This window comes from Lepidochelys kempii, chromosome 22, assembly GCF_965140285.1.
Source record: "Lepidochelys kempii isolate rLepKem1 chromosome 22, rLepKem1.hap1, whole genome shotgun sequence".
NCBI lineage: Eukaryota > Metazoa > Chordata > Testudines > Cheloniidae > Lepidochelys > Lepidochelys kempii.
In genome coordinates, this window is record NC_136401.1 from 9,400,052 (window position 1) to 9,426,787 (window position 26,736).

General features: G+C 46.3%; 1 protein-coding gene across 7 annotated transcripts in view; it reads left to right on the top strand.

Annotated features, from left to right (window-relative positions):
- The window catches only part of FLI1 (Fli-1 proto-oncogene, ETS transcription factor), a 116,954-nt gene that overhangs the window by 86,377 nt on the left and 3,841 nt on the right, over positions 1-26,736 (top strand). For 6 of the 7 annotated variants that reach the window (XM_073321005.2, XM_073321007.2, XM_073321006.2 and 3 more), the window contains 4 exons: positions 510-578; positions 23,109-23,174; positions 24,462-24,524; positions 26,166-26,213. In XM_073321005.2, coding sequence (XP_073177106.1) covers positions 510-578; positions 23,109-23,174; positions 24,462-24,524; positions 26,166-26,213 — 246 coding nt within the window. The remainder of the gene's footprint in view (positions 1-509; positions 579-23,108; positions 23,175-24,461; positions 24,525-26,165; positions 26,214-26,736) is intronic. The other variant, XM_073321009.2, reaches the window with a different exon arrangement.

The window sequence follows — 26,736 nt, forward strand, 5'->3', positions numbered from 1 at the left end:
ACAGAACTACAGCAAAGTCCAAGGTGGAGACATACCCTGAGTCCGTAGCACTGGCAGGAAGCCCGGCCTAGCAGCCTACCATTCCACCCACTAGATACAAGTCCCAAACCAGAGCTGATAAGAGACCAGACTGTTCACTGTGGACGGTGATTCAGGCTCTTTCTTAGGAATAGATTTTGTACAAGCATTCAGGGCCAGATTTTCAAGGCTCAGTGCCCGCAGCCCAGGCCAGATTTCCCAGAGAACTCACCTCCCATTGAGACACCTCACTCACGGGTCAGTTCCTCAGCCTAGCTCAGCATGCAGCAGCCCTTACTGGGATGTTTATGGCCAGGTGTTCAAGAGAGCTCAGCGCCCCACGTGCAACCAACATACTGAGCTCTTTGAAAATCTGGCCCCTAGTTCCGGGTGATGACATCTTCCCATCCCTCCCACCCCCTGGCTCTCCTCTGCGCTCCCTAAAATACACTGAATTCACATCACTGTAACCCCCTTTATTTGCCTTCCAGGTAGCTCATTGCTGGTCTACAACACTCCAACCCACACAGAACCCTCCTCACGACTTGCGGCCAAAGAAGGTCAGTCTGCTTTTTTCTCTCCCACCCCCTTTCTTTTCTCTCTCTCCCACACTCTCCCCCTTCCTCTTTCTCCATCTCACCATCTCTTCGCTCCTCTCCCTCTTTTAAATCCAAAAGGGGATTCAGCTCAGAGCAGAGAGAATCTAAACAAACTGGTTGCTTATGTGCATTTTCCTGCATGGGGACTGAGATGCTCCGGGAATTGATTCCCCTAAGAATCCTTCCAGGGCACCGAGGTTTCCCTCCTTGCAGTTAGACAGTTCAGGCTTTCGCCTTCATGACTCACAGATGTCCCAAGATGCACCCTCAGGAGATATATTGCCACACAGTCTCCCACAGTGGCTGCATGTTAACCCTGTATGGAGGCATGCAGCCACCCGGGGGATATTGCTGCTGGTTGAATAACTGTCTAGACCTATGGGAAGCCTGGAGCAGGGGACAGCTGCATTTGCAGTTCTGATCCCAGATCCTGTGTTGGGTTCGCTATAGCTGGAGGGGAAACTTACCAGCTGCTTTTCCCACAGCATGGCTTAGTCTGACTTTGCCTTATTCTACTCTCTATACTGCAGTGGTTCAGTGTAAGATTCACATTCTGCTGTAAATCCACTCCACAGAGGTGTGACACCCTCCCCACAACTCACAATCCCACATACAGGATCCCCCATCCTACATTACGCCATTCTATTTCCCCTAGAAAACACTCAATCTAAATCCCAGCTTCACCCAGCGTTTACAGGCCTAACCTCCTCCACCTACACAAAAACAAGCACAACGTGTTTCAGAACCCTGGAGCATACATCAAGAACGGCGAGTTTGGCTTCAGAAGAATCCCATGGTTTGAGCTAATAAATAATCTGCCTTCCTCTGTTCCTGGAATATTTCTGATTGTGTTAAAAACAGAGTCTACTTTTTTATGCCCCTTGCATGAAAAGATGAGTTTCCATGCACACAGATTACTGGCAACACCTCCATTTGCAGACACACCCATGCTGAAATGCAAACTACCGCTTCGCCAGCCAGCCCCATTGCATAAAACTGTGCGATGGTTATTTTCACGTGTGTTTGTTAGTGAGTCAGCGAACTGATTACACTGTTGCTGTTCTTTACATGAACAGGTTTTAAACCTTGCTTTTTGCACGTTGCAGGCACTAGGTCAGTAGCTCTCACTCTGCCCACTGGTGAGCTGAACTCTGGTCCCAGTGAGATGCCCAAGGTCCTGTGTTGCAATAAGCCCTAGAACCAGGATCCTAACCACCTATGATCACAGTGTTTTTCACATGAACCCTGATCAAACGTCAATTCTGGGGTCATGAAGAAACTTGTTTGCACCTTTCTCTGAAGCAGCCGATCTTGGCTACTAGCAGGATACTGGGCTAGATAGGCCTCGAGTCTGATACATGAATTCCCTGTGCAGTATTTCAGTTACATACTGTAGCTGGGACTTAGCCAGCCTAGTTATCACACCCATCCTTTGCCTCAGTTTCTCCTTCTTGGGTTCCCTATTAACTTCACATAGGTTTTCACATGTCAAGTGATGCCTTCTTGGGGCCTGGTTTATTAACCTAAATTTCGATAGAATACACAAAATCTTCCACACAGCCTTTCTAGCTGGCTCACAACCCCAGGTGCCGTGTTCTAAGTCCTGTCCCGGCTCAGGCTTTTGTCCAGCAACCTTGCTCCCCACACAACCTTCCTGACTGCCCATTTGCACTTCTCTGCCTGAAGCTAAAGAGAATGTCTTACCAACTGATCTCAGACTGCTGTTATATTCCCCTGTCAGCCTGGGTCTCAGTCACATGCTCCCATCATATGACTCCTGGACTCCTTCTCTTCAATGAAGAAACAGGAAAGTTTGAAGCCCAACCCTCTTCGGGCTCTCATTTAAATGCCTAAATGGGAGTTGAGCTTTTCTGAAAATCTGGCCCCAACTGTGGGTGCTGAGACCTTCTGAAAATTCAGGTCTGACTGTATATCTTCCATACAAGTGACCAGGTATTAGTTAAATCTTGGTATTTAACCAAAGGATTGGAATCTGCTTATCATTTCTTTCCGTAACAGTCTTATTTCTCTGCATTGTATGTAGGGCCCTCTTTGAAACATGCAAGTAATGTTTGTCCCTTAAAGATTTCGGCCTGTTCTCACACACACAGATGCACAGTTTTCCGCAAAGCCAAAGGAATATTTTGGTTTAACAGTGTTGTACCTCCCATCCTATCAGAAGTCATTTGTATTTGTAGACATGAGCCTGGCATGCAGGTTAGCCAATGAACCAGAAAGGGGTGCTCACAGCATGGGACTCTGTTATTTACAAGCCCTCTTCTGTGGATGCATTGATGCAGAAAAGAAAAAGAGGGGGGGGAAATCCACCTCACTAGTTAGAAACTGGAGAACCCAGGTGATTAGAGTTCGGAGAGGATTTACATTTCAGGCCCGGAAACGTCTACATTGCATCTCGAGAAGTAACATTTTCAAAGACTGAAAAATGTTTGCAGTGTGTAAATAGACATGTTTGGATAAAAGAGCATCTGGGGGAGACTGGAGGACTCAGGGTAGTAGCGTTATTAATTATTTGTGCTATGGTAGCTCATAGAGGCCCCAGCCAGGTTTGGGGCCTCGTTGTGCTAGGTGCTGTACAGACATATCGTCCCTGCCTCAAGGAGCTTACGATTAAAATAGACAGGAGAAAGGGGGAAAGTCCAAGCTCACACAGCAGGGACAGGATTAGAATCCAGGGCAACTAAGTGTCCTTCTATGTAAGGTACTTATCTGTCCCCTATTACTGGGGTATCCACACACCTCTCTGTCTTCAATGTATTTATAGCCTCATGCCCCTGTGAGCTAGGGCAGGAGGTGAAGCTCAGGCTAATTGATTTGCTCCTGAGCATAGTAGGAGACAGGACCAAGCACAGAACTGAACCAGGGCTTCCTCTCTCCCAATCAAATGGCCTGATTACTGGTCCATCCTACTTCTCTAGCTAGTACCCCTGCTGCGAGACCATGCTGCCCACTATTGTAGTATTGTCAAGCCTAAGCATGCAGAAATCTTGAGATGGGGCTTAAAAACCATGAGAGTTAACAAATAATATATTTGGGGGTCTTTTTATTTGCCATCTGGTTTTTGAGCCTTTAGGATACAACCCAATCATGTTTTCAAGCTGTTCTCTGGAACTCTAAGGGCTAGAAATGTAGGTTTTTTAAAAAAAATGAAAGCAGAGTCTCATTGTGTCACTTGACTCCAAGAGCTGGGGCTTGAATAAAAATAAACAAATATTGGACAACTCAAAAAAGTTGACAACACTGGTTTTGGCAATCCATGTTTAATGATGTATATTACCCGTATCCACATGGGGGAACTGAGACACAGAGAGGTCAAGTGACTTTCTCAAGGTCTCACAATGAGCTACTGTCTGAACTGGAAGCAGAACCCAGGAATCCTAGCTCCCTGTCCCATACTTGGTAACCATGTCACACTTCTTCCCAGGGCCCAAAAATAGAACCCAGGAGTCCTGTCTCCTTTCCTCCTACTGTAAGCGCTAGTAAGGGTGTCCTGTCTCCCAGTTCTCTGCCCTGACCACTAGGGATGTGCTGCTACCCTGGCTGCATGGCTATTACAGTTGCATGAACTCGCTGAGAGCTAGCACATGTGTACGCAAGCAGGGGAATCACACCCCTAGCTCGTCAGGCAGACGTAGCCCAAGATCACAAATTTAAAGAGCAGCAGCATGCGATGTCTGGAGATGCTCCATTTGACTAGATACGCTCTCTGAGCCAGCACTTTAGCACAGGCCTCTTTCCATGTGCACCACCATGCTGGTTTAACCTCAAACATCTGCCCTGGTCCCTAGTTTTAGAGAGAGATGGATTAATGTTGCTGATTACAGGTGCTGCTTTTGTCCCATATATAGCCATCCACTTGAGCTGCCTATTCCCTGGTGCCCCCTCCTCTTTGCTGTCTCTGTATGAGCCAGTCATCAGTTAATAAAACATGGCACATTACAGAGACAAAGCCAACCAGGCCTTTCTCCCACTCTCTTTCTACTCTAAGAGTCATCTATTTAAAAATAATAAAAGCTTGGCTCGGTCCTGTTTGAATAAGAAAACACATAAGCACCCACTTGCCCACTATCCCCCCATAAACACAAACAGACACACACACGTCCAGGGTGGTGCTCTTTCTGTCTGAGGCCAGGTGGTGTTGCTAAAAATAAAAGCAAGAGAGCATGGATTTGGTCATGTTTGTTAAAGGGAGACCCTCCATGCAAAAATCACACTTCTTTCTGACTTCTTTTTTTGCCTACTATCATTGCAAGTCACACTTAAGATCACAGAAAAGGAAGGAGATTAGAGGGGAAAATGAAGTGTGGGGTTTTCCATTTCCTCCCACCCACAATTTGAGTGCATTTGATGGAGCTACTAGTATTGTCAGTTTCACTATAGTCAGTTTCCCCTGTTATTTGTGTGGCTCTTTCAGGGAGTACCAAGGACGATAAAAAACATTCTTGTTTAGTAGGAAAACGTGGCAGCAAAGCCATAGATATTAGCAGTGTTAGTACCTGATACTACTTTTATTATTGCATTACAGCTGCACCAAGAGGCCTCAGCTGAGCTTTGGGCCCCATTGCATTGGTGCTGTGCTATCTCATAATATGAAGCAGTCCCAGTCCAAACAGTGCAATCTAAATAGAGAAGTCAAGACTCTGGGAATTATTATATCTGCATTTTACAGATGGGGACCTGAGGCACTGTGAGGTTAAGTAATTGGCCCAAGGTTACACAAGAAATCTGTGGCAGAAATGAGAATTGAACCCAGTTGCCTATGCCTCAGGCTGGTTCTCAAATACGAGACCTTTCTTGCTTCCTTTTAGCTCACTTTTTAAAATATACTAGATTTCAAGTTGACACTTCCTTTGACTAGGAAATGCTCAGGTTAAAAATCATCCATTTTTTTCATGAAAATGTATTTTTCCTTCTCTGTTTAACATCTCAAATGATTAAACATGAAAGGATTTTTTTAAAATCTAATTTATGCTCTACCATTTAAGCCGTTCATTTATTTTCTGTCTTTCTCTTCTCTTTGAAAATGCAACAGACTTAGTCAGTTTCTTCTAGTCACTTTCACTTTGCAGCACAAGATCACAATGAGTTGGATAGAAACCTTGCAGGGGTTTGATTATTTGGCTTTGTTCCTACTGAATTTAAGTAATAAATAATCATCATCACAGAAGAATTTTGATTGGCCTTAGTTCTTTGTAAAACTTGTTTTTACAAAATCTGAACCGGGGGCCAGTTGTGGGCTTTAATGTTGTTTCTTTGTGATTATTAAATTAAGAATGTATTTATTTGTTCAAAAGCTAGGCTGGAATGATAAATCCTGAAGGCTGCGTTGGTTTTCATTGGGTAACATCCTCATGTTGTCGAATGCGCAATCAGTGGACACATCTGCCTCCACTTTGTCTGTCTGTCCTTACTTCCTTTCTTTCAATCATTATTATAGCTGTTTGTATTCCAGCAGTGCCTAGAGACCCACACCTGCTAGGTGCAGTACAGACACATAATAAGAGACCCCAACAGACAAGACAGACAAAGGGCGGTAGCTAGAAGGGGAAACAGAAGTACAGAGAAAGATGAAGCAACACACACACAACAGGATGGTGCAGAGAACTTGGTACAGAACCAAGATTACCTGTATCCCAGCCCATTACTCGCTTCACTGGACCACACTGCTTTTGTGTCTGTCATAGCATCATAGAAGAGTCAGAGACAGAAAAGACCCTGTTAGCTTCTCGGGTCAACCCTACTGTATTTTTCTTGTGTGCTTTCTAGGAACCCACATGGATAATGCAAAGGATCTATTTATTCAAGGTCAAATGCAAAACACATATCTGATGCATATTCTTACACAACATTATACAAAGCATATTCAATTCTTGTATCATGTGTCTGTGACCATTGCCCTGTTGACAGTTTGGGCATCCCTTTTAAGGGCTACCTATGACTAAAGCAACCCCTTTGAAGAAGAGCTTTAGCCATTAACTAGCAAACAAGAATAGTCAGTTTTCCATCAGGCTAAATGGACTGGTTGCAGGTGTCCTCTGCCTTAGATCCCTCTCCTAGAAACCACTAAAGTGTCTGTTTGAGCACAGGCTTAAAGTTAAGCGCCTTTCAGAATCAGAGTTTCACATAGCTCAACTTTATACTGTATTGTACTGTAAACTTGGAAGGCAGGTGCTCATGGCATATTCATTTTCTCCTCTGATTATTTTGGCTGTTTTTGCACGCAGCTGCAGGTAGACAGACACTGCTAGCTCTGCTCAGGCTAGCAGGCTAAAAATAACAGTGTGGCCACAGTGGCATGGGCAGCGACCTGGGCTAGCCACCTGGGTACAAACCTGCCTAACCGCCTGGGTACACACTTGTGTGGCTAGCCTGAGCCTCGGCTATTTATAGCTCACTAGCTCAAGCAGAATTAACACGTGTCTGTCTGCCCAGCTGCTGCGTAGACATACCCTTAGGGTCTAAAGGACTCTGAACATTGCGTTTCTTTGCTCCTGAACCTCGTAAACTCTCAAATGTGCAGTATTTAGCATCATCGGTACAAATTGTCTTCAGCTGCCTTTGAGAAAGAAATTGCTTTAATGAGACTCATCAGGCATTTTTGGCTGCAGAGCAATTTTCTGGTAAAGGAAATGAGGTTACTCTCCTTGCTAAATAGAAAGGTTTGGGCCCACCGAGTGCTTTTCAATGGAGGGAAAGTCTGTTTCTTTTTCCATGACTTGACTGTCTGGAGTGCTGGGTAGGATAGTGTAGATATCTGAGACACAAGAGAAGAATCTGGGAGCACATTCACTGTAAACATCCATGGAGACTCTAAACGACTTGGTAGCTCAGTAACTCACTCCTTACAATACTGTACCATTCAAATAGGGTTCTGCAGGGAAATGCAAAGTTTATGCATATATAAGTATGATTTAATCCCCAAGGGCTCAGCCCTACAAAGTGCCCAGCACTCTGGCCCCAATCCAGCAAAGCACTTTAAATGGGTGCTTAATTTTAAGCATATACATATTCCCCCTGAGACCAACGGGACTGTGCTTAAATATATGTGTGAGCCTAAGAGCTGTGCTGCACTGGGACAGAGTGCTCAGCCCCTGGCAGTACTGAGCCCTTTGTTACCACATGTGCAGAAGCACTTTGTGTGGACGTGCGAGATTCCGTGTGTGTGTGCGTGAGTAGTGTTGTCTCGTGCGCACGGGCACACATGTGTGTTAAGGTTTGCTTGTAGGAAGTACGGTGGGTGTTTGTTGAGTACAGAGGTGATGCATGGGGGGACGTGGGGGCATGTGGCCCCCAGATTTCTGCCAGGGTTTATATGTCCTACACTGAACCCCACTGCATATCACCAGAACCTTTAAATTGTGCCCCCTTCTCCATCAACAGTAACGCATTGGTTTGCTTGTAGAGAGCTGTGGATGTGAAGGTTTGGGTGGGAGGGGCCTGTTTGTGTGTTTGCAGGGTGTGGCAGATTGTGAAACGTCTTGTGTGTGTGTTTTAAAAATCTGGAGGTCTTTCCCCTTCTCCGTCACTGTCTGTCCCATGCCAGCTTCATTCTCCCTTCCTTCCATGCTTATCCCCAACGTACAGCAAATCTGGGTGCCTAAAGTAAGGCTCCTAAATCCATCCATCCAAGTAACCATTACCCTTCATTTTCTCCGAGCAAAAAGAGCTATTATTTTTTGCACAGTGTGCAATCTTATCATCCAGATGCCACTGGAGAAGGTTAGAGGGAAAGCAGATAAGACATGAACTGAAATTTCAAAGGAGCCCTAAATAGCTTCTAGTTAGGTGCCTGAATATGGATTTAGGAACCGGCACCCAGCCTAGAAAATTAGGGCTGATGTGTCTGCTTGAGTTATGTACATCTTTGTGTTTCTATGCAGAGTAGGATTGTGCATTCGTGTGAGCATGCATGTGCTTGCACGGCGTGCATGGTTGCATGGATGGAGTTATGAATAGGTGAGGTGGGCATGGCTGCACATGTGCAGCAAAAGGCCATTTCACTCCATCAGGTAAGAGCTAGGGCTGGATGGAAATCGGGAGACTGAAAATCCCCCAAATGTAGACATTTTGAAAACATCTTCATTTTTCAATTTTCTAAAAGAACTTGATTTCGAAAAATGTAGGGACTTCATTAACTGAGGATGTTTGGTGTCAAATTTTTCAAAATTTCAGGTTTTTTTCAGATTTGCAGCTAGAAAGTGGGGTGGAGCGGAATAAAAGAAAAAAACGGGACACTGGAAAAATAGCTTTTTTATTTTCAGTTTTCATCAAAAATTTTTAAAAAAGAAATTGAAAATTCTCTGCTGAATTTTTGTGTTCATAAACAAAGCCATTTTTGACAAAGAAAAGCTTTTCATGTGAAAAATATTAGCCAGCTCAAGCGACCAGAGGTTCTTTACTTTTTTATTATTATTTATTTTTTGTATGTTGGTAACACTCCTTCTTTGTGTGGAAGGTTTTTGGACCACTTTGACTTTTATCCATGTCAGAGAATGTGCAGTGGTAGCTCTGTGCCCTTTTAATTGTCTCTGAGTGTGATGATTTTTGTTGATGCTGTTTGTTCTCCTGCTGATGAAATACTCCTACTCCATTTTTAGTTCCATTGCACAGGAAAAGAGCAGGGTTAGTGGTTGGGTTTTGTTTTGGGGTTGTTGTTGTTTGCTTTTGTTGTTGTTAGAGAGAGAGAGAGAGTGTGTGTATGAGCGTGCTTATTATGATGATTCTGTGGCCAAATGGGATTTAGGATTCCAGGAGAGACGGTAGCTAGCGCTCTTGGTTTCTTTTCTTTTTTAAAAAATTGTTTTCCTTTGAAATTCCAGAGCTAGTGTTTTGTCTCCGTTCTCCCTGACCCTCTTCGGAGGCAGCCGTGTGTTTTTTCACCAAAAATACTTGAAACAAAGAATCGTTGTCTGTAAACCGTAGCAGGCAGGAAACCCAACTCACAGGGGATCGCTCTGAGCCAGCGCTGTCCCAGAGCTAGACTCCAGTTCTCTGAATTCAACCTGACAGCTTGTCTGGAGCACTTTCTAAGTAACCATTATCCTTCCTTTTCTCCCAGCAAAAAGAGCTATTATTATTTTTGCCTTGGGTGCGCTGTGTGCACCGTTATCGCACATATGTGTGCGGGTTACACATTTGCTGGGATGCGGTCACAAAAGTGCTTGGAATCGCTCAGGCTGTTTCCCAAGACAAGAGTAAATTTGTTTCTTGATAATGAGGCGAATGGGCAAATGCTGTAAAAGCAGCAGCAGCGTGTGTGTCTGTCTGTCTGTCTGTCTGTCCCTGCCTTCCTTTTCTCTTCCGTGAGTGTCCGTCCGCTTTCTCTGTGGAGGTGTTTGTGCGTGTCTTTGCAGAATACATATTTGTGGGTGTCTCTATTTCTGTGTGTGTTTCTTTGCACGTCTGTATCTGTGCGTACACCTGTACGAGTGCGTGCATGAGAGCGCCGGTCTGTGTGTCTGTGGTAGATGTGTATATGGGGTGTGGGGGTGTTTGTGTGCACACACACATCTATATGTCTTGTGTGTACATACAAACTTACAAAGGCAGTTTTTCTTACAAACCTGAGTTTGGGAGAGATTGTGTTGATAGATATTTCTGCTTCCACTCTGCTCTGTGCACTGGGGGTTCTTTGGCTGATGTCCAAGCAACAAGCAAAACATTTCTCTGTGCTTGCTCCTTTTCTTTGTAATGTGTCATCCTACGCTGTGTGCAGGGTGGCAGCGAATCCAGACAGGAATCAAGAAGTTCCACTGCTCTAAGGCTCTGGGATGTTTTTCTAGGCAAGCTCTCACAACGGGGGGCTGTCGCCAATGGCCCCCAAAAAACCCAGAGCAATTCCGATTCCTGCAGGTAGGGCCATTGCTCTGAGGAAGGGAGCGAAACCCAGACTCTAGGTTTCCTAGCTCAGAGAGGTTTTAGTTACACGTCACCCCCAGTGGAATCAGGTCCTGCAAGGGAAGAGATCAGAGATGAATACAAAGGAGCGACCCACTTCAGAAGAAATCAGAACTGCCCCCAAGCATTTGCCCATTGCTAGAACCTAAACAGAACCTTGCTGAAGGTGTTGAACTGTGTTTTCATTCCAGGTACCTCCTGCTTCCTGGTTCTGGTTGGTTCCAGAAACTGGAAATGGGCTTCAGCTACAATGTTCGAATCCAGAACTAGATCTGGATTAGGATCCAGACTGTGAACACCCAAAGTTTTGGTCTGGGTCACCACCGACACAATGCTGGCTCTTACCTACAGATCCATATGTACCTCTCTGCTAGCCTCATCCACTCATAGAATCATAGAAGATTAGAGTTGGAAGAGACCTCAGGAGGTCATCTAGTCCAACCCCCTGCTCAAAGCAGGACCAACCCCAACTAAATCATCCCAGCCAGGGCTTTGTCAAGCTGGGCCTTAAAAACCTCTAAGGATGGAGATTCCACCACCGCTCTAAGTAACCCATTCTAGTGCTTCACTACCCTCTTGGTGAAATAGTTTTCCCTAATATCTAACCTCCCCCACTGCAACTTGAGATCATTGCTTCTTGTTCTGTCATCTGCCACCACTGAGAACAGCCGAGCTCCATCCTCTTTGGAACCCCTTTCAGGTAGTTGAAGGCTGCTATCAAATCCCCCTTCACTCTTCTCTTCTGCAGATTAAATAAGTCCAGTTCCCTCAGCCTCTCCTCATAAGTCATATGCCCCAGCCCCCTAATCATTTTCTCTGCCCTTCGCTAGACTTTCTCCAATTTGTCCACATCCCTTCTGTAGTGGGGGGACCAAAACTGGATGCAATACTCCAGGTGTGGCCTCACCAGTGCCAAACAGAGGGAAATAATCACTTCCCTCGACCTGCTGGCAATGCTCCTACTAATGCAGCCCAAAATGCCGTTATCCTTCTTGACAACAGCAGCACACTGTTGACTCATATCCAACTTCTCGTCCACTGTAAACCCCAGGTCCTTTTCTGCAGAACTGCTACTTACCCAGTTGGTCCCCAGCCTGTAGCAGTGCATGGGATTCTTCTGTCCTAAGTGCAGGACTCTGCACTTGTCCATGTTGAACCCCCTCAGATTTCTTTTGGCCCAATCCTCCAATTTGTCTAGGTCACTCCAGACCCTATCCCTACTCTCCAGCATATCTACCTCTCCCCTCAGCTTTGTGTCATCTGTGAACTTGCTGAGGGTGCAATGCATCCCATCATCCAGATGTTGAACATCCATGAAGATGTTGAACAAAACCAGCCCCAGGACCAATCCCTTGAGCACTCCACGTGATACTGGCTGCCAACTAGACATTAAGCCATTGATCACTACCCATTGAGCCCAATGATCTACACAGCTTTCTATCCACCTTCTAGTCCATTCATCCAATCCATACTTCTTTAACTTGCTGGCAAGAATACCATGGGAGACCATATCAAACGCTTTGCTAAAGTCAAGGTATATCATGTCCATTGCTTTCCTCGCATCCACAGAGCCAGTTATCTCATCATAGAAGGCAATCAGGTTGATCAGGCATGACTTGCCCTTGATGAATCCATGTTGACTATTCCTGATCAGCTTCCTCTCTTCCAAGTGCTTCAAAATGAATTCCTTGAGGACTTGCTCCATGATTTTTCCACGGACTGAGGGGAGGCTGGCGGGTCTGTAGTTCCCCGGATTTTCCTTCTTCCCTTTTTAAAAGATGGGCACTATATTTGCCTTTTTCCAATCATCTGGGATCTCCCCCGATTGCTATGAGTTTTCAAAGATAATGGCCAATGGCTCTGCAAGCACATCAGCCAACTCTCTCAGCACCCTTGGAGGCATTAGATCCGGACCCAGGGACTTGTGCATGTCCAGCTTTTCTAAATAGTCCTTAACCTGTTCTTTCACCACTGAGTGCTTCTAACCTCCTCCCCATAAAGTGCAGTAGTCTGGGAGCTGACCTTGTCTGTAAAGACTGAGGCAAAAAAAGCATTGAATACTTCAGCTTTTTCCACATCGTCTGTCACTAGGTTGCCTCCCCCATTCAGTAAGGGTCCCACACTTTCCCTGACCACCTTCTTGTTGCTAACATACCTGTAGAAACCCTTCTTGTTACCTTTCACATCCCTTGCTAGCTGCAACTCCAAATTGTGCTTTGGCCTTGCTGATTACACCTCTGAATGCTTGAGCAATATCTTTATACTCCTCCCTAGTCATGTGTTCAAGTTTCCACTTCTTGCAAGCTTCCTTTTTGTGTTTAAGCTCACTGAAGATTTCTCTGTTAAGCCAAGCTGGTCGCCTTTCATATTTGCTATTCTTTCTGCACATCAGGATGGTTTATTCCTGTGCCCTCAATAAAACTTCTTTAAAATACAGCCAGCTCTCCTGGACTCCTTTCCCCCTCATATTAGCCTTCCAGGGGATCCTGCCCATTAGTTCCCTGAGGGAGCCAAAGTCTGCTTTTCTGAAGTCCAGCGTCCGTATTCTGCTGCTCTCCTTTCTTCCTTTTGTCAGGATCCTGAACTCGACCCTCACATGGTCACTGCTGCCCAGGTTGCCACCCACTTCTACTTCCCCTACCAATTCTTCCCTGTTTGTGAGCAGCGGGTCAAGAGGAGCACGGCCCCAAGTTGGTTGTTCCAGCACTTGCACCAAGAAGTTGTCACCAACACTCTCCAAAATCTTCCTGGATTGTCTGGGCACTGCTGTATTGCTCTCCCAGCAGATGTCAGGGTGGTTGAAGTCCCCCATGAGAACCAGGGCCTGTGATCTGGAAACTTCTGTTAGTTGTCTGAAGAAAGCCTCATCCACCGCATCCTCCTGGTCTAGTGGTCTATAGAAAATGTCCACCACAACACCACTCTTGTTGCTCTCACCGCTAAACTTAATCCAAAGACTTTCTACAGGCTTTTCTCCAGTTTCATGCCGGAGCTCTGAGCAATCATACCTCTCTCTTACATACAGTGCAACTCCTCCACCTTTTCTGCCCTGCCTCTCCTTCCTAAACAGTTTATATCCATTCATGACAGTGCTCCAGGCATGTGAGTTACCCCACCAAGTCTCTGTTATTGCAATCACATCATAGTTCCTTGACTGTGTCAGGACTTCCAGTTCTCCCTGCTTGTTTCCCAGGCATCTTCCGTTCATGTACAGGCACCTAAGATAACTAGCCGACTGTCCTACTTTCTCAGTATGAATCAGGAGCCCCCCCCCCCCGTTACACCCTCCTCCTTGTGTTTCCTCCTGGGATCCTACTTCCCCACTTACCACTGGGCTTAGGTCACCATCCCCCGGCGAACCTAATTGAAAGCCCTCCTCACTAGGTTAACAAGCCTGCCTACGAAGATGCTCTTTCCTCTCTTCATTAGGTGCATCCCATCTCTTCCTAGCAATCCTTCTTCCTGGAACAACGTCCCATGGTCGAAGAATCCAAAGCCGTCTCTCCAACCCCACCTGCGCAACCACGCATTTACCTCCACAATTCGATGGTCCCGACCTGGGCCTTTTCCTTCAACAGGGAGGATGGACGAGAACATGACTTGCGCCTCAAACTCCTTTATCCTTCTTCCCAAAGCCACATAGTCTGCAGTGACCCGCTCAAGGTCATTCTTGGCAGTATCTTCGGCGCCCATGTGGAGAAGTAGGAAGGGGTAGCAGTCCGAAAGCTTGATCAGTCTCCCCTAGTTGTACTGAGATGCTAAGCAGAGAAGCAGGATGGCCCAGTGGTTAGGGTGGTAGCCTTGGACTCAGTAGATTGGCATCCTGTGTGTTCTTGGGCAATCTGCTCTGTGCCTCAGTTCCTCATCTGTACAATGGGGATACTAGCACTTATGGTGTTCTCTGAGGATAAATATGTTAAAAGGTAGTCAGTGGCTCAGAAACTATTATAACAGGGCCACACAAGTACCTCAAATAGACAGGTTATAGAATTATTTTTAGTGAACTAGCTGCTGCCCCTACTGGATAGAATCAGAATTACTCAACTGTGTGCCTGAGCCCCTATACTGCTCAGTGATTCTCCTTTAGAACAAGTGGTAAGGGGCTGTGCTTTTGAAGCAGGGAGCTCTGCGTTCTGTCCCTGTTGCCACAGTGAAGAGTTCTGTGTGGCCTGGATGGGATAGTGACAGAGGATGTGAGTTGGATACAGCATAAGAGCTAGGTATTTATTATTACTGTTGTTGATGATGATGATGATAATGCCATTATAAGGTGCTGTTAATTTAAATGTAAAGCATGCAGGTGTTTAGGGACAGGCATTACTATAAACAAAATGTTTAACAGAAAGTCATAGTGCAGTGATTAGTTATTGAAAATATAACACCATTAAATAATACATAATAATACAGCTAGAAAATTATAAGGGTTACAGACATTAAGTGCCAGATTTCTAAAGTTTTAGCACCCATGATTGGGACGCCCATGTGGCTCCCATCTAGGAACCTAAATAAAGGCCAGATTTGCAAATGAGTCCACCAGTCAATGTGCACTCAGCATGCTGAACTCTTTTGAATACAGAGCTCTCTTTAATTCAGCGGCAGAGTAGAAAAGGAGAGAAATAAAGGGGAGTAGGTGGGGCCCAACAGCATGTTTTCAGCAGAGATTGCCAATGAGCTGGAGCGACACGAGGAGGGTGTTCAAGATACCGGGCACTGCGGAGGAGAAGGCTCTTGCACCAGTACTGGGGTGGTAAGGAAGTGAGGAGGCAGAAATGCCTAACTCTCTGCTAAGGGATGGATTGCTCCCAAGTATTAGCAGAGTGGATCAAAGAGAATGTTGGGATTCCATGGGGAGAACCTCACCTGTAGACTAGAAGCTCTCCACGCCCTCCCCTACAAGCATGATCTAAGCATGTGAGTCGAAGGGGAGCTCAGCATGGTGCTACTTTAACCCCTGGAGACGGCAGCATAGGTTTTGTGTGGCATGGGTTGAGAGCCTGTGGCACGCAGCCTTACGGACATGCAGTGCTTGGGCAGAGTCCACAACCAGTTACATTTACTGCCATCGTTTAACATGGTGCATCTAACATTTCAGGGTGGGGGTTGAGGTGCTTTTGGTTTCCCCTGCCGCTCCAGAAACCTACTGTCTACGATTCCTCATGCAAAAGGGTTGCAAAAATACAAACACATGCCCCGGGTGTAAACACCAGGGTATTACATGCCACAGAGTGTCAGGGCTGGGAACTCCAGGGCTTGGCCTGCAGTTCCCTGCAACTCTAGATTTTCCTTGCTCCCATGTGCATCCCCTGCTCCAAGGTACCAGAATCATGCCAGCTCCAGCCACCCCTCTCTCATTAGGAGGGAAGCAGTGAGGTCTTGTACTCTCTGCTCTCTCTTTCAGCTTCTTTTCAGTGGTCATTCAGATGAATCACAAGCCTGCATCCTGCAAAGGATGCCTGGCCCAGCTTTTCCATTTAGAGCCAATAATCTAAATTCCAGCTACCCAGCCAGGATCTGTCTTCCTACTGAGGCCAAAGGACCCACTGCAAAAACCAGTGTGTGTTCCACACGAAGAATCCCACAGGCTGTTTCAGGTTCTCAGCCCTCTTCTCCTTCTGTTGATTTGCATCAGAGGGGTTTGTAAGGCTGGATACGGGCCAGGCTTGGGTTCTCCAGGACCCACTTGAAAGTCAGATGTACAAGGTCCACCCCATTGTGGCCTGCTCTGAGGGCAGGTTGGGTGAGAGTGTAGGGGGAGTGCTGGATTCCTAGTGCCTTAGATGCCTCAGTTTCCCCCTCTGTAAAATGGAGATAATTTCACTGACCTGCTTTGTAAAGCTCCACAGATAAAAAGTTCTGTGTAAGAGTGAGGTGTTGTTATGCTGTAGCTGTATAAATAGGATAGACTAAGCCAAAAGCCACCAATAGACAGGGCTGGTAATGGAGGCAGTGTCATCTAGTGGCTAGGACAATGGGCTAGGACTCAGGAGACATGCGCTCTAGCCCTGGCTCTGACCCTGCCCAAGTGGCTTTACCTCTGTTTCTGCTTCTAGCCTTTGTCTGGCTGGTTTGTTTAAATTGTGAGTTCTTTGGGGCTGGGATTGTCTGTTACTGGGTGTTTGTACAGAACCTAGTACATAGGGGCCCTTCAGTGCTATTGTAATTACATGCTGAGCGGGTGTTCCTTGGGAACACGCTGAGTGGGAAGGAGCCCTGTCTCAGAAGCTAGCGGCTGCCCGTGATAAATGGGGTGTGGTTCTGCTGTTTAACTGGGCTCATGCAAGTGCCATGACTCCAGGGACTCAGCCTGGCGATGCTAACCCACCAAGAAGCAGATTGCAAGGTTGTGCAAAGTGGCTTGATCCTGCAAGGCGCTGCGTACCTCCTGGGAGGTTCTGAGCACCCTCAACACACACGGAAAGGCCCACAACTGCAGGATGGTGGGAGACGTTCTGGTGCCTCCTGGGGCTGTTCCTCTAATCTCCTCCAAATGCTCCATGCACAGCGAGGGAAGGTTAGCAAAAGAGGCATGTTGGGAATGGGATTAGCTGTTTGGACACCGCAGCATTAAACAATACTTTGAAATCCCAGGACCCTGAACCACTTGGGCACCCAGGGCAGAGCCCCACTGATCCGTACATTAATCCAGTCCTGATACTGCCAACTCATTTGGCATCAGAGGGCCATGGTTCAGACCCATTATTTCACAATCGAGGCTTCTTGCCTAGCATCCCCAATCCAGAATGTAAAGCGGTTGGGCTGTGCTTGGCTGGGAGACCTCCGGCCCTGCCGCAGGTGGGGTCATGGACTGGTAGGTGGCGCTCTCCTCTGCTGAGTCAGTACTGCCCCAGAAGACACACAGACAGATATTTTCTGGAGTGTCTTGGCACTTTTCTCCTGTGGATTTCACTGGGAGTTAGGCACCTAGGTGCCCTGTAAACAAAACCCTGGCACCTATCTGCATCTTTAGGCTCCTAAATCCCTTTAAAAACCTGACCTCAAGCCCCCTGGGATCCAGCTGGAGGGAAGGTGCCCTAGAAAGATGAGATTGTTATCACAAACCACTGCAAATGTGACCCAGCCAGCGCCGTGTCCAGCGAAATCAAAAGGCCTTGCCGAAAGAGGCCCACTGCCCGTGCTTCCCCGCGAGTGTTTGTGAGGGCGACGCTGACTAACAAGTCTGCTCCCCTGACTCTGGTTTGATGGAGTAAGCTTCTAAGGAGGCAGCGGGATACAGGAGCTGTCAGCACTCAGTGAGCAGCTGGGGAAGCCAAGGGACTGTGAGCTCCATTGTTCAGTGGGAACACCGGCCCCCAAAGGCACCCTCAGCCTTTCAGATTCGAAAAACATCGCTTTTTCCTTTTTAAAGCTTTCTTTTTTTTTTTCTGGGGGATTTATTATCCAATCTTTAATATCCTGAACAGGGCCTTCCTGATACCACGTTCTCTCAGCTGGCGTGCAGACTTCAGAGGCTGGTGGGAGTACAGGAAGGGATCCCGAGCTGTGCACATTTGATCAGGGATTTTTTTACTCAGGGGAGGGAAAGGAGCATCTGTGAACCCCACCCCTGTGCCAGAAGCCCCGCACAGGATAACTCTGCTGAGCACTAAGGGCATGACCTTGCACCAGTGAAGCCGGTTGGAAGTTTGTTGTTGACTTCGGCGTGTGCAGGATCTGAAGCTCTGAGATCTGGGTGGGGAGAAGGGTCAGAGGAGGTGGGCACAAGGTCCTGCTTCAACTGTGCTCTCATCCTAGAAACCACTACCAGAGCTCACCTCCCTGGCACAGCAGGGCAGTAGACTTAGGGCCTCCTTGACTTCAACGAGAGGATGAGCCAGGCCTTCCCACTGCTTATTGCAAACCTTAAGGGCTTGATTCGCCACTGCGTTATTTCAGTTTTACATCAGTGTAGCTCCATGGAAATCGCTGGTCTTCAACCTGAAGTAACCCAGCAGGGAATCAGGAATTCCATCAGGGGCCCTATCCTACCAAGTCCTACGTGCTATTGGCTTTCACTACAGTCAGGAGGAGGTCGATGGGGAGGGATTTAGGGTGAAAGGTTGTAGCAGAGGGCTCAGAACCACTTTCAGGATTCTGATTCTACCACTGTGTGACTTTGGATAAGTCAAGTCACCCCATGCCTCAGTTTACCCCACCCATATAATAGCACCTGGAGAGGTGCATTTATAAATGTGAATAATAAAATGACACTAATGATTCCTCACCTCCTTCCAAAGCATGTCGCAAGCATGAACGTTTGCAAAGCTGTTAGATCCTCAGTTGAAAGGTACTATGAAAGTGCAAAGTGTTATTAATATCCCATACCTTGCCTCTAATAGAGTCTGCATTCATTCTGGGGAATTTCTGGATATAAACCAGACAGCTGCAGAATGACATTTCTTGAAAACATCTATGATTTATTTTGTGCTCTTTAATTCCATTTTGTATTGAATACACGTTTGTCACAGGGCCGCTGTTCAAATGGGCCTTTTAAGTCTAAAACAGACCTAGGGCAGGCGTAATTTACTTCAGCTGGCGTAAACTGGCCTTGCTTAGTTGAAGTCAGTTGCTGATTTACACCAGAAGGGGACCTGGCCTCATATTTTTAAATTGAAACTCTGTAACTTGGAGCGTTTGAGTGTGAAAATTGAGCCACTTTACGACAGATAACGACTCTCTGCATAACTAACCGTCTGGCCAGAGTTCTGTAGAATCTCTTTGAGCCACTGGGCGTCAGATCCTGGGAACAATATTGTTTTTGCAGAAACCCGAGTCTCTGGATGGATTCCCTGGCTCTGCCTTTTCCATTTTGTTTTGAACACGTTCAGCTTTAGAGTCTGGGACTAGAAGCTGGCCGGGCTGCTGTGGTTCGTTCACGTTGCACAACTTTTTGTGAAGAAGAAAAAAAAACCAAAAAAAAAAAACATTGGCAGATTTGATTGTTTTGTTTTTTGAGAGAGGTGGAAACTTGCACTGCTTGAGAGAGAGCACGAGTGAGCTGTTTTCCACAGCAAAACGTGCATGACTGGCTGCTGTTCTTAATCCCTCTCACCCGTTGTGCCATACAATGGAGGAACTATTTATTAACCTTATTCAGCCCCCTTCCCAAAAGTACTGAAGGGGCTTATGAGGTATTAATCCTCACAACCCACCTCAAGAGGTAGAGAAGTATCTATACCCATCTTGTAGATGGGGAACTGAGACAAAGGGAAACTAAGTAACTTACCCAAAGTCACACAGGAGGAGAGGGGGGGAATTGAACTGGGTTTTCTGACTGCTACTGTAAACATAATACTGCTCTTGCACTCCCAAGTCAGCTGCCTTGAAAGAAGGGTGCAAAGAAACCAGTGCAGGGAGCTTTAAAATGATTAATGACTTTAATGTCATTTTGGGCAATCTCCACCCAAGAGCAGATCCTCAGCAGGTGTAAATCAGCCGCATTCGGTTGAAGTCAATGCAGCTATGCCGATTTACACCTGCTGAGAATCTGGCCCTCTGTGTCTTGATCCAGTCTTTTTGATCACAAGAGTGAGCACTGATTTGCAGTTAAAGCATTGGAATGGCAAGCAGGAGATGTGGGCTACACTCTGGCTCTACATGACCCTGGGTAAGTCACATTGCTGCTCCATGCCTCAGTTTCCCCATCTGTAAAATGTGGCTAATTATTCAGACCACCGCTATGGAATGCCTGCGATCTTTAGATGCAAAATGTTCTACTGTTATCTTTTCTTTTTTGTTGTGTTGATTCACTGTGGGTCAGCCAGTCATGTCATGTGCATTGGCAAGGTTCTGCTTTCTGCCCCTAACCCAATCTAGAAATGATGCCGTCGCTCACGGGATCTGAAGGTGGCAAGTTGTGAGTTGAATCAGAAAAATTGAAAGAAACTTAAAACTTCTCTGGTCGCATCTCAGAAACAACCCCCTTCCTTCTTTAACCGGAGCTGGGTCCACCCACTGCAGTGCCACTCTGCCGTCTTCCTGTCACAGTTTTAGTGGGGCTCCCGGGCCTTAGCTTGTTGGCAAATGATGCCAAAAGCGTAGAATTAATATGCAGTTTTATGTACCTGCCAAGGATTATCAAAGGGGAGGAATGAAAGTGACTGGCTGGCTGCCAAGGATGGGGAAGAAGAAGCCATTTGGTTACAAGGGGAATGGGCTACAATTTAAGCCTTGTCTATTGTGCTCTGATTTCAACCACTACCATAGTGACACTGGTGCAAGCCCCAAGTGTAGACAGCACAAGACGCAATTTCCACCAATGGTTTCAAGCAGGGGAAAACTCCACTGGTGCGTATATAGCAGCCTTGCTTCTTTACACCAACGGCTCTTAGCCGGGCAGAAAGGTTCACTTAGCAAAACGAGTCCCCAGCCCTGCCGCTGGACGAGCAAGAAACCCAGACTGGACTCTGCCATTGAGAGATGTCTTGTCGGATTCTTAATGCACAGTGGGTTGTTTTTAAGTCTGACCTATTTGCAGCAGGGATTGTGGTTTCTATTACAAACAACAGTAAAATAAAAATAAAAACGGACAAGTTAAATGAGCTCCTTTCCCCCCTTTTCTCTCTCTTCCCTTCCTCTCCCACCCCCCCCACGCTCCCTCTTTCTTTTTTTCGTTTCATGCCAATAACTAATTTAAAAAACTGAAGAGGCTTTTGCAGAGCCAGTTGGACTGGGCGAGTGGACATGGATTTTTCCACAAGGAGATTCGCTCTAGTCTCCTTGCTCGTCTCCAGCCCCAAACCATGAGAATGGACAAGGGCATCAGCAGCGCCATCTCCTGGCTCTTATTTTCTCCAGGGGTCATGGAAGGAGTTTGGGGGCAGCAGTTCGTTTGCTGAGGTGCTTTCTGATGAGGGTGGTTGTTATTTTGAACGTTGGGTGTTAGCCTGGTTTTTATGGTTTCTTTGCGATCCACGAGGAGACTTTGGAATCCTTTTTGGTTTAAAGCCCTGGCTTGGTTCTTGTTGAATAACCTACTGGCTCATCCGTTCACTACCTCTCAGTCTGGTCCTTGAGTGGTTTTTCTGTCCAGCCTCTCCAGGATGAGAGTGAGAAGACGGGCTGGGGAAAATGTGGATTGTGAACTGTTCAGCAATAAACAATAAAAAAACTAGGGATTTAAAATGCAGGATTCTGATGACACATCTTTGCCCAAAGCCAATCCTCACTCACCATTGTTGCTTTCTGGGAAATCAGAGCCCATTGTTTCCCCCACTTTCTCTAACACAGTGCTTTTCTGCATCCCTCCAGGGCCCCTTCAATGTCCTTGGAAGGTTTCCTGCAGCTTCCAAATCAATCATGGGCCAGCTCCTCACTTGATGTCAATCGGCATGGAGCTTCGCTGATTGACACCTGCTGGGGATCTGGACCCATAACTCAGGGCTGCCCATGATCCGCAGAGGTCAGAGACAGAAGAGACTTGCTGTGGTCACCAGTCAGTGTTTAGCAAGGTTCTTTCTTCTAAGTGTGAGGAAATCACTGTGGCATCGCAGATACTCCGTGCAGTAATAAGTGCTGGGAAATGTTGACTCTTTAATGGCAGCGACTCTACCAAGTCATCTAGTACATCTCCCTGCAGAGACCTAGATTTTCCGAAGCTTTACCCAGGCCAGCTGTTAAAGTGCATGGGCTTCCACCCTTCCCCTTAGGAGCCCAGTACATCTCCCCATCAGGATGTTTTCATGATCTCCATTGTGAACTTTCCTTTCTATCCAGTCTCTCTTAGACCATGAACAGTTCCTCTGTTTCCTGGATATTTACCAGCTCTTAAGGCAGGCTCCTTGGGATCCATACCCCACAATCACAGGGGGGCCAGAAGAAGCAGCGAGGCAGAGAAGCAGGTGGTTGTGCAAGGCACACCTGATTGCTGCCTCGCGATGGGCCAGGAGGATGAGCAAGGGCTCTGAAGTGGAAAGAAGGCACAGATATTTGGGAGGGTGGGGGGCAGCTGAGAGGCAGATTTTGACTAGATGGGAACTCAAATTTTGTTGGGTTCAGTTTACATTTAGCCTCAGTCCACCCCATCTATTCCCATGGGACCAGATGGTGCCTGACAGTAGATGGGTGTACAAAACAGGGTGGAGGGCACTAAGCGTTCTTGTTTTCCTCCCTGCCTTCCATCACCAACTTGTGCCCCATGCAGGAGTCAAGCACAGGCCCAGTCTATGCTACCACCACCTGTGCAGGGAGGAGATGGAGGCCCAAGCCTTACCCCTGCTCCCACCCTCTGCCAGCCACTCCCTGAACAAAGTCTCCCAAAGCTCCACTTGTCCCATGCCATGTCTTATTTTTTAACATTCATATTTTGGCAGTGCCTACAGATCAGACAGGTCAGAGTCCCATTGTGCCAGGCACTGTACAGACAGATCAAAAAATGACAGGCCCTGCCCCAAGGCCCTTGCACTATAATGTACAATACATAACAGATGGCTGAAACGCATATATAACTCAGGGCATGGAGACAAAGTAACTATAGCGTGTGTGAAATTTCTTAAGCAATAATCACAACTAGCCACCTCTCTAGCCTTCCTTGGACAGTCTGGACTCACCTCCTCCTTCCCTCTTGTCGTTTGTCATTAGATCCCTCCTACGATGCGGTCAGGAGAGCCGGATGGGGCAATAACATGAACTCCAGCCTCACCAAAAGTAAGTAGCCATGTTGGGGGTGGCAAATTCTGAGGCAGAGGATCAAAACATGGTCATGAGTTGTGCTAGGTTTGGTTTGCTTGTTGTACAGGCATCAGAATGACTGAGGATCCAGGCCTTATTAACTTCCAGTCTCTTGTGAGACTTAATTCATTAGAGCCATCCTTACCTTGGGCCAGATTCTGATACCATTAATCACGATGAATAACACCATACTCCAATCCCTTACTACTGTTCAAAGGAGAAAGGTGCCACTCAGCATGAGAAAGCATAGCAGATTCTGGCCCTTAATATTTGTAAAGCACATTGAAGTCATCATATTGAAAATCCTATAGATATGCAAATTATTCTAGTTGTTAATTATTTTCATAATGCAGATAATTTTGCAATACTACGGGGTGGGGCCAGATTTCCTGCTGCCCCCAAATGGTAGGTTTATGCCCTGAAGGAGGAGGATTGCTAGCCCATGGAATTTTTATCTCAGCTAGTATAACTGGCTGTCACTGGGGCATATTCTGTTCTTCTTTCACTGGTGTCACATGTCCTGGGGTCACAAGTTGTCCGTGAGCAAGATACGACTCAGCTGGGGTAAGGCTGGCAGAATTTGGCTCTAAATCAGTACTTTCTGTTTAGGAGCTTTATGGAAAATGCTCAGTCCAAATGGGAAGGCCATCCTTTGGTTTATAGCATTCTCTCTGTTATCAGTGATAATCTGAATGGATGGAGCAGATGCTAGGACTAAGGTTGAACTGATTTGTAGTGCTGGCCGGGAATTTTTTGACCAAAACCATTTTTTTTAATCAGAAAATGTTGATTTGCCAAAACCAAAATTGTTGATGGGAAAGACTCATCTGGCAAATTTCCTGTTTCAAAAAACATTCCAGAAAAAAGTTGAGAAATTGTTGACATCCTATTTTGCCCTTTTCGAAACAAAAAAATCCATTTTTCAATTTGAAGCAAATGTTTGTTTCGAAATTTAGGTTAACTGAGAGTAAAAAAGAATTTCAAAAAGTCAAAATGATCAAAATGAAGCATTTAGTTTGACCTGATTCAAAATTCTTTAAAATTTTTCCATTGATGAAAATTGTGATTTTGACTTTTCATCCCTGTTCAGGGTAATAAATATGTAGGAAAACAGTAATTCCCATATGACCACAAAACTGTTTCCTGCCCATCTCCACTCGCGTGGCCATGTTAATGTATACATTGCATCCATCTTGTTCCCTAAATTGTTCCCTCTCGTCTGCTTGCAGTACATCTACGATCTCACTTTTCCTGTTATTACAGGTCCCCCGGTTGCAGGGACTCAAACTGTGAATAAGAATACAGAACAGCAACGGCCGCAACCAGGTAAATGTGTCCAGTGTGTGCTCGGCTGCATCCCATAAATAACTGAATTTCCCAACCTGTTATTGTAACGTTTCAGGCTGGGACAGTCTTAGGCTCAAGTTAAGTGGGCTCAAACACTTATAATACTTGGTCAGCTCTGTTCATCCAACAAGGCTTATCCAAAACTACTTTCTTCTGGCTGCTTATGGATCCTCCTACCCCCATTTAAAAGAGATGTCCCTGTATCAGCTTTGTCATGTGCAGGGTCCAAAATCCTTAGTGTCAGCTGCTTTGGTGTCTCCTTTGACATCCCACAGCAGGCAGTGTAAAGGATTCTGAAGCAACTAGTCAATGGAGCTGCTTCTGCCAAAATGGTGAAGGGTCTATGGGCTGGATTCTAACGTCCCTTACACCCAGTGGTGAGCTGGAGCCGGTTCGCACTGGTTCGCGCAAACCAGTTGTTAAATTTTGAAGCCAGTTTAGAGCTGGTTGTTAAAGGGGTGGGCAAACTGTGGCCCATGGGACTGTCCTTTCCATCCCACCTGAGCTCTGAGCTGGGGAAGCTCCCCTGAGAATTTTTACTCACCCAGCAGTACTCCGGGCCTTCGGCGGCACTTCGGCAGCAGGTCCTTCAGTGCCACCAAAGACCCGGGAGCGACTGAAGGACGTGCTGCCAAAGTGCCGCCGAAGACCCGGAGCGACTGAAGGAACCGGTTCTTCAGCTTCTGGCAGCTCATCACTGCTTACACCAATATAAAATGGGAGCATCTCCAACAAAGTTGACAGAGGTACACCACTATCAAAGCACCATAAATAAGAGAATCAAGTCCTGTCAGGCTCCAAGCAGTGATACTTCTTGCTTGGGTTTCCCAATGGGTTGGGTTTCCCAACTAAATGATGCCTTCTCAGTGTTCTGCACAAATGCTTTGTAGCTTTCTTTGTTAAGGTATAAATTCAGCCATGAGCCAACACCAAAATCCAAGGGACAATGAAAGGAAGTAGAGAGATTACAACAGTGGGGCCCCTGGAAAAGGGAGGAGATTCATTCCTAATAAATACATGATGGAATTTCTAAAAAGCATTCAGCATGAGCCTCATTCTGCTTCCGTTAGCATCAGCAGTAAAACACCCATTGACTTTAGTCAGAGCTGAGTTGGACCAATCTTCCATTGACTTCATTGGGAGCAGATCTGAGCCAACAGGGAGTGTTTTTGAAAAATCCCACCTGCACACAAGAGGAAATAATCAGCCCGACTAGAAAATGAGGCAGACTTAAGCAAGTGGCCCAACTGCTCACATTAAAGCAAATGTATTTGCTCAGATCCCATCATGTTGTGCTGGCCTGACGTTATGTTTTCAAGCAGCCAACTGCTGTGGCTGGTGCTGTGGCACGTGTCCAGTGGGGATTTTGATCTTAAAAAGTGGGACACTCTATGAAAAGAGTGCAGCAGCCCCTACGTTATTTAATCCTCCCTAAATAATGTGCGTCTGTTCATTAAACAACATAAGAGGCCAATGGGACTGATTTGTAGGAGGGGAGTGGCAATGTAAAAAAGGAAGGAAAATGGACATCTGGATCATTCTGGTTAAGAAAAATAGAGAAGTACTTTGTTTCTTTTTGTGCAGTAGAGTAAAAAAAAGATTTCTTGTCTCTTTGTTTAGATCCCTATCAAATTCTGGGACCCACCAGCAGCCGCCTAGCCAACCCAGGTGAGTTCAGTTGGGGACACCAGACCACGATCGTAAAGGCAAATTCCAGCTCCTGTTTAAAGGGCCAACTCTCTCATGAGCCACTGCTCCAGACTGGGCTGGAATCGTAGCTTTTGTTCCTCTGCTGCTTGTGTAGAGTATATGGGCCATTGGACTGAATAGGAGTGGATCCCACATCTGCCCTTACCACTTCCCTCTGTGCTGGTCATGGCAGCTGGTGTGGAGAATTTCTTCATGATCCTCCACATGGCTGTTCTATTGGTAGCTTCCGTGTGCAGCCCCTATCATGGGTCTTAAATAGTAAGAAGGCTCTTGAGCTGACTGTCTTCCCCAGGAGTGACGTTTCACTATTATAAGGCAAGGGTGGGCAAATGATATAGTACAAGGACTATGCAAGAGTAAAACTAGGTGGATAGCTCCAAATAGTCTTTGTTTGAATACAAACAATGAAGTCACTTCTTCGGTATTGGTCACCGCATGAAGTTGCTCACCACAAGCATTTTACCCCTCCCCCTCAAAGCAG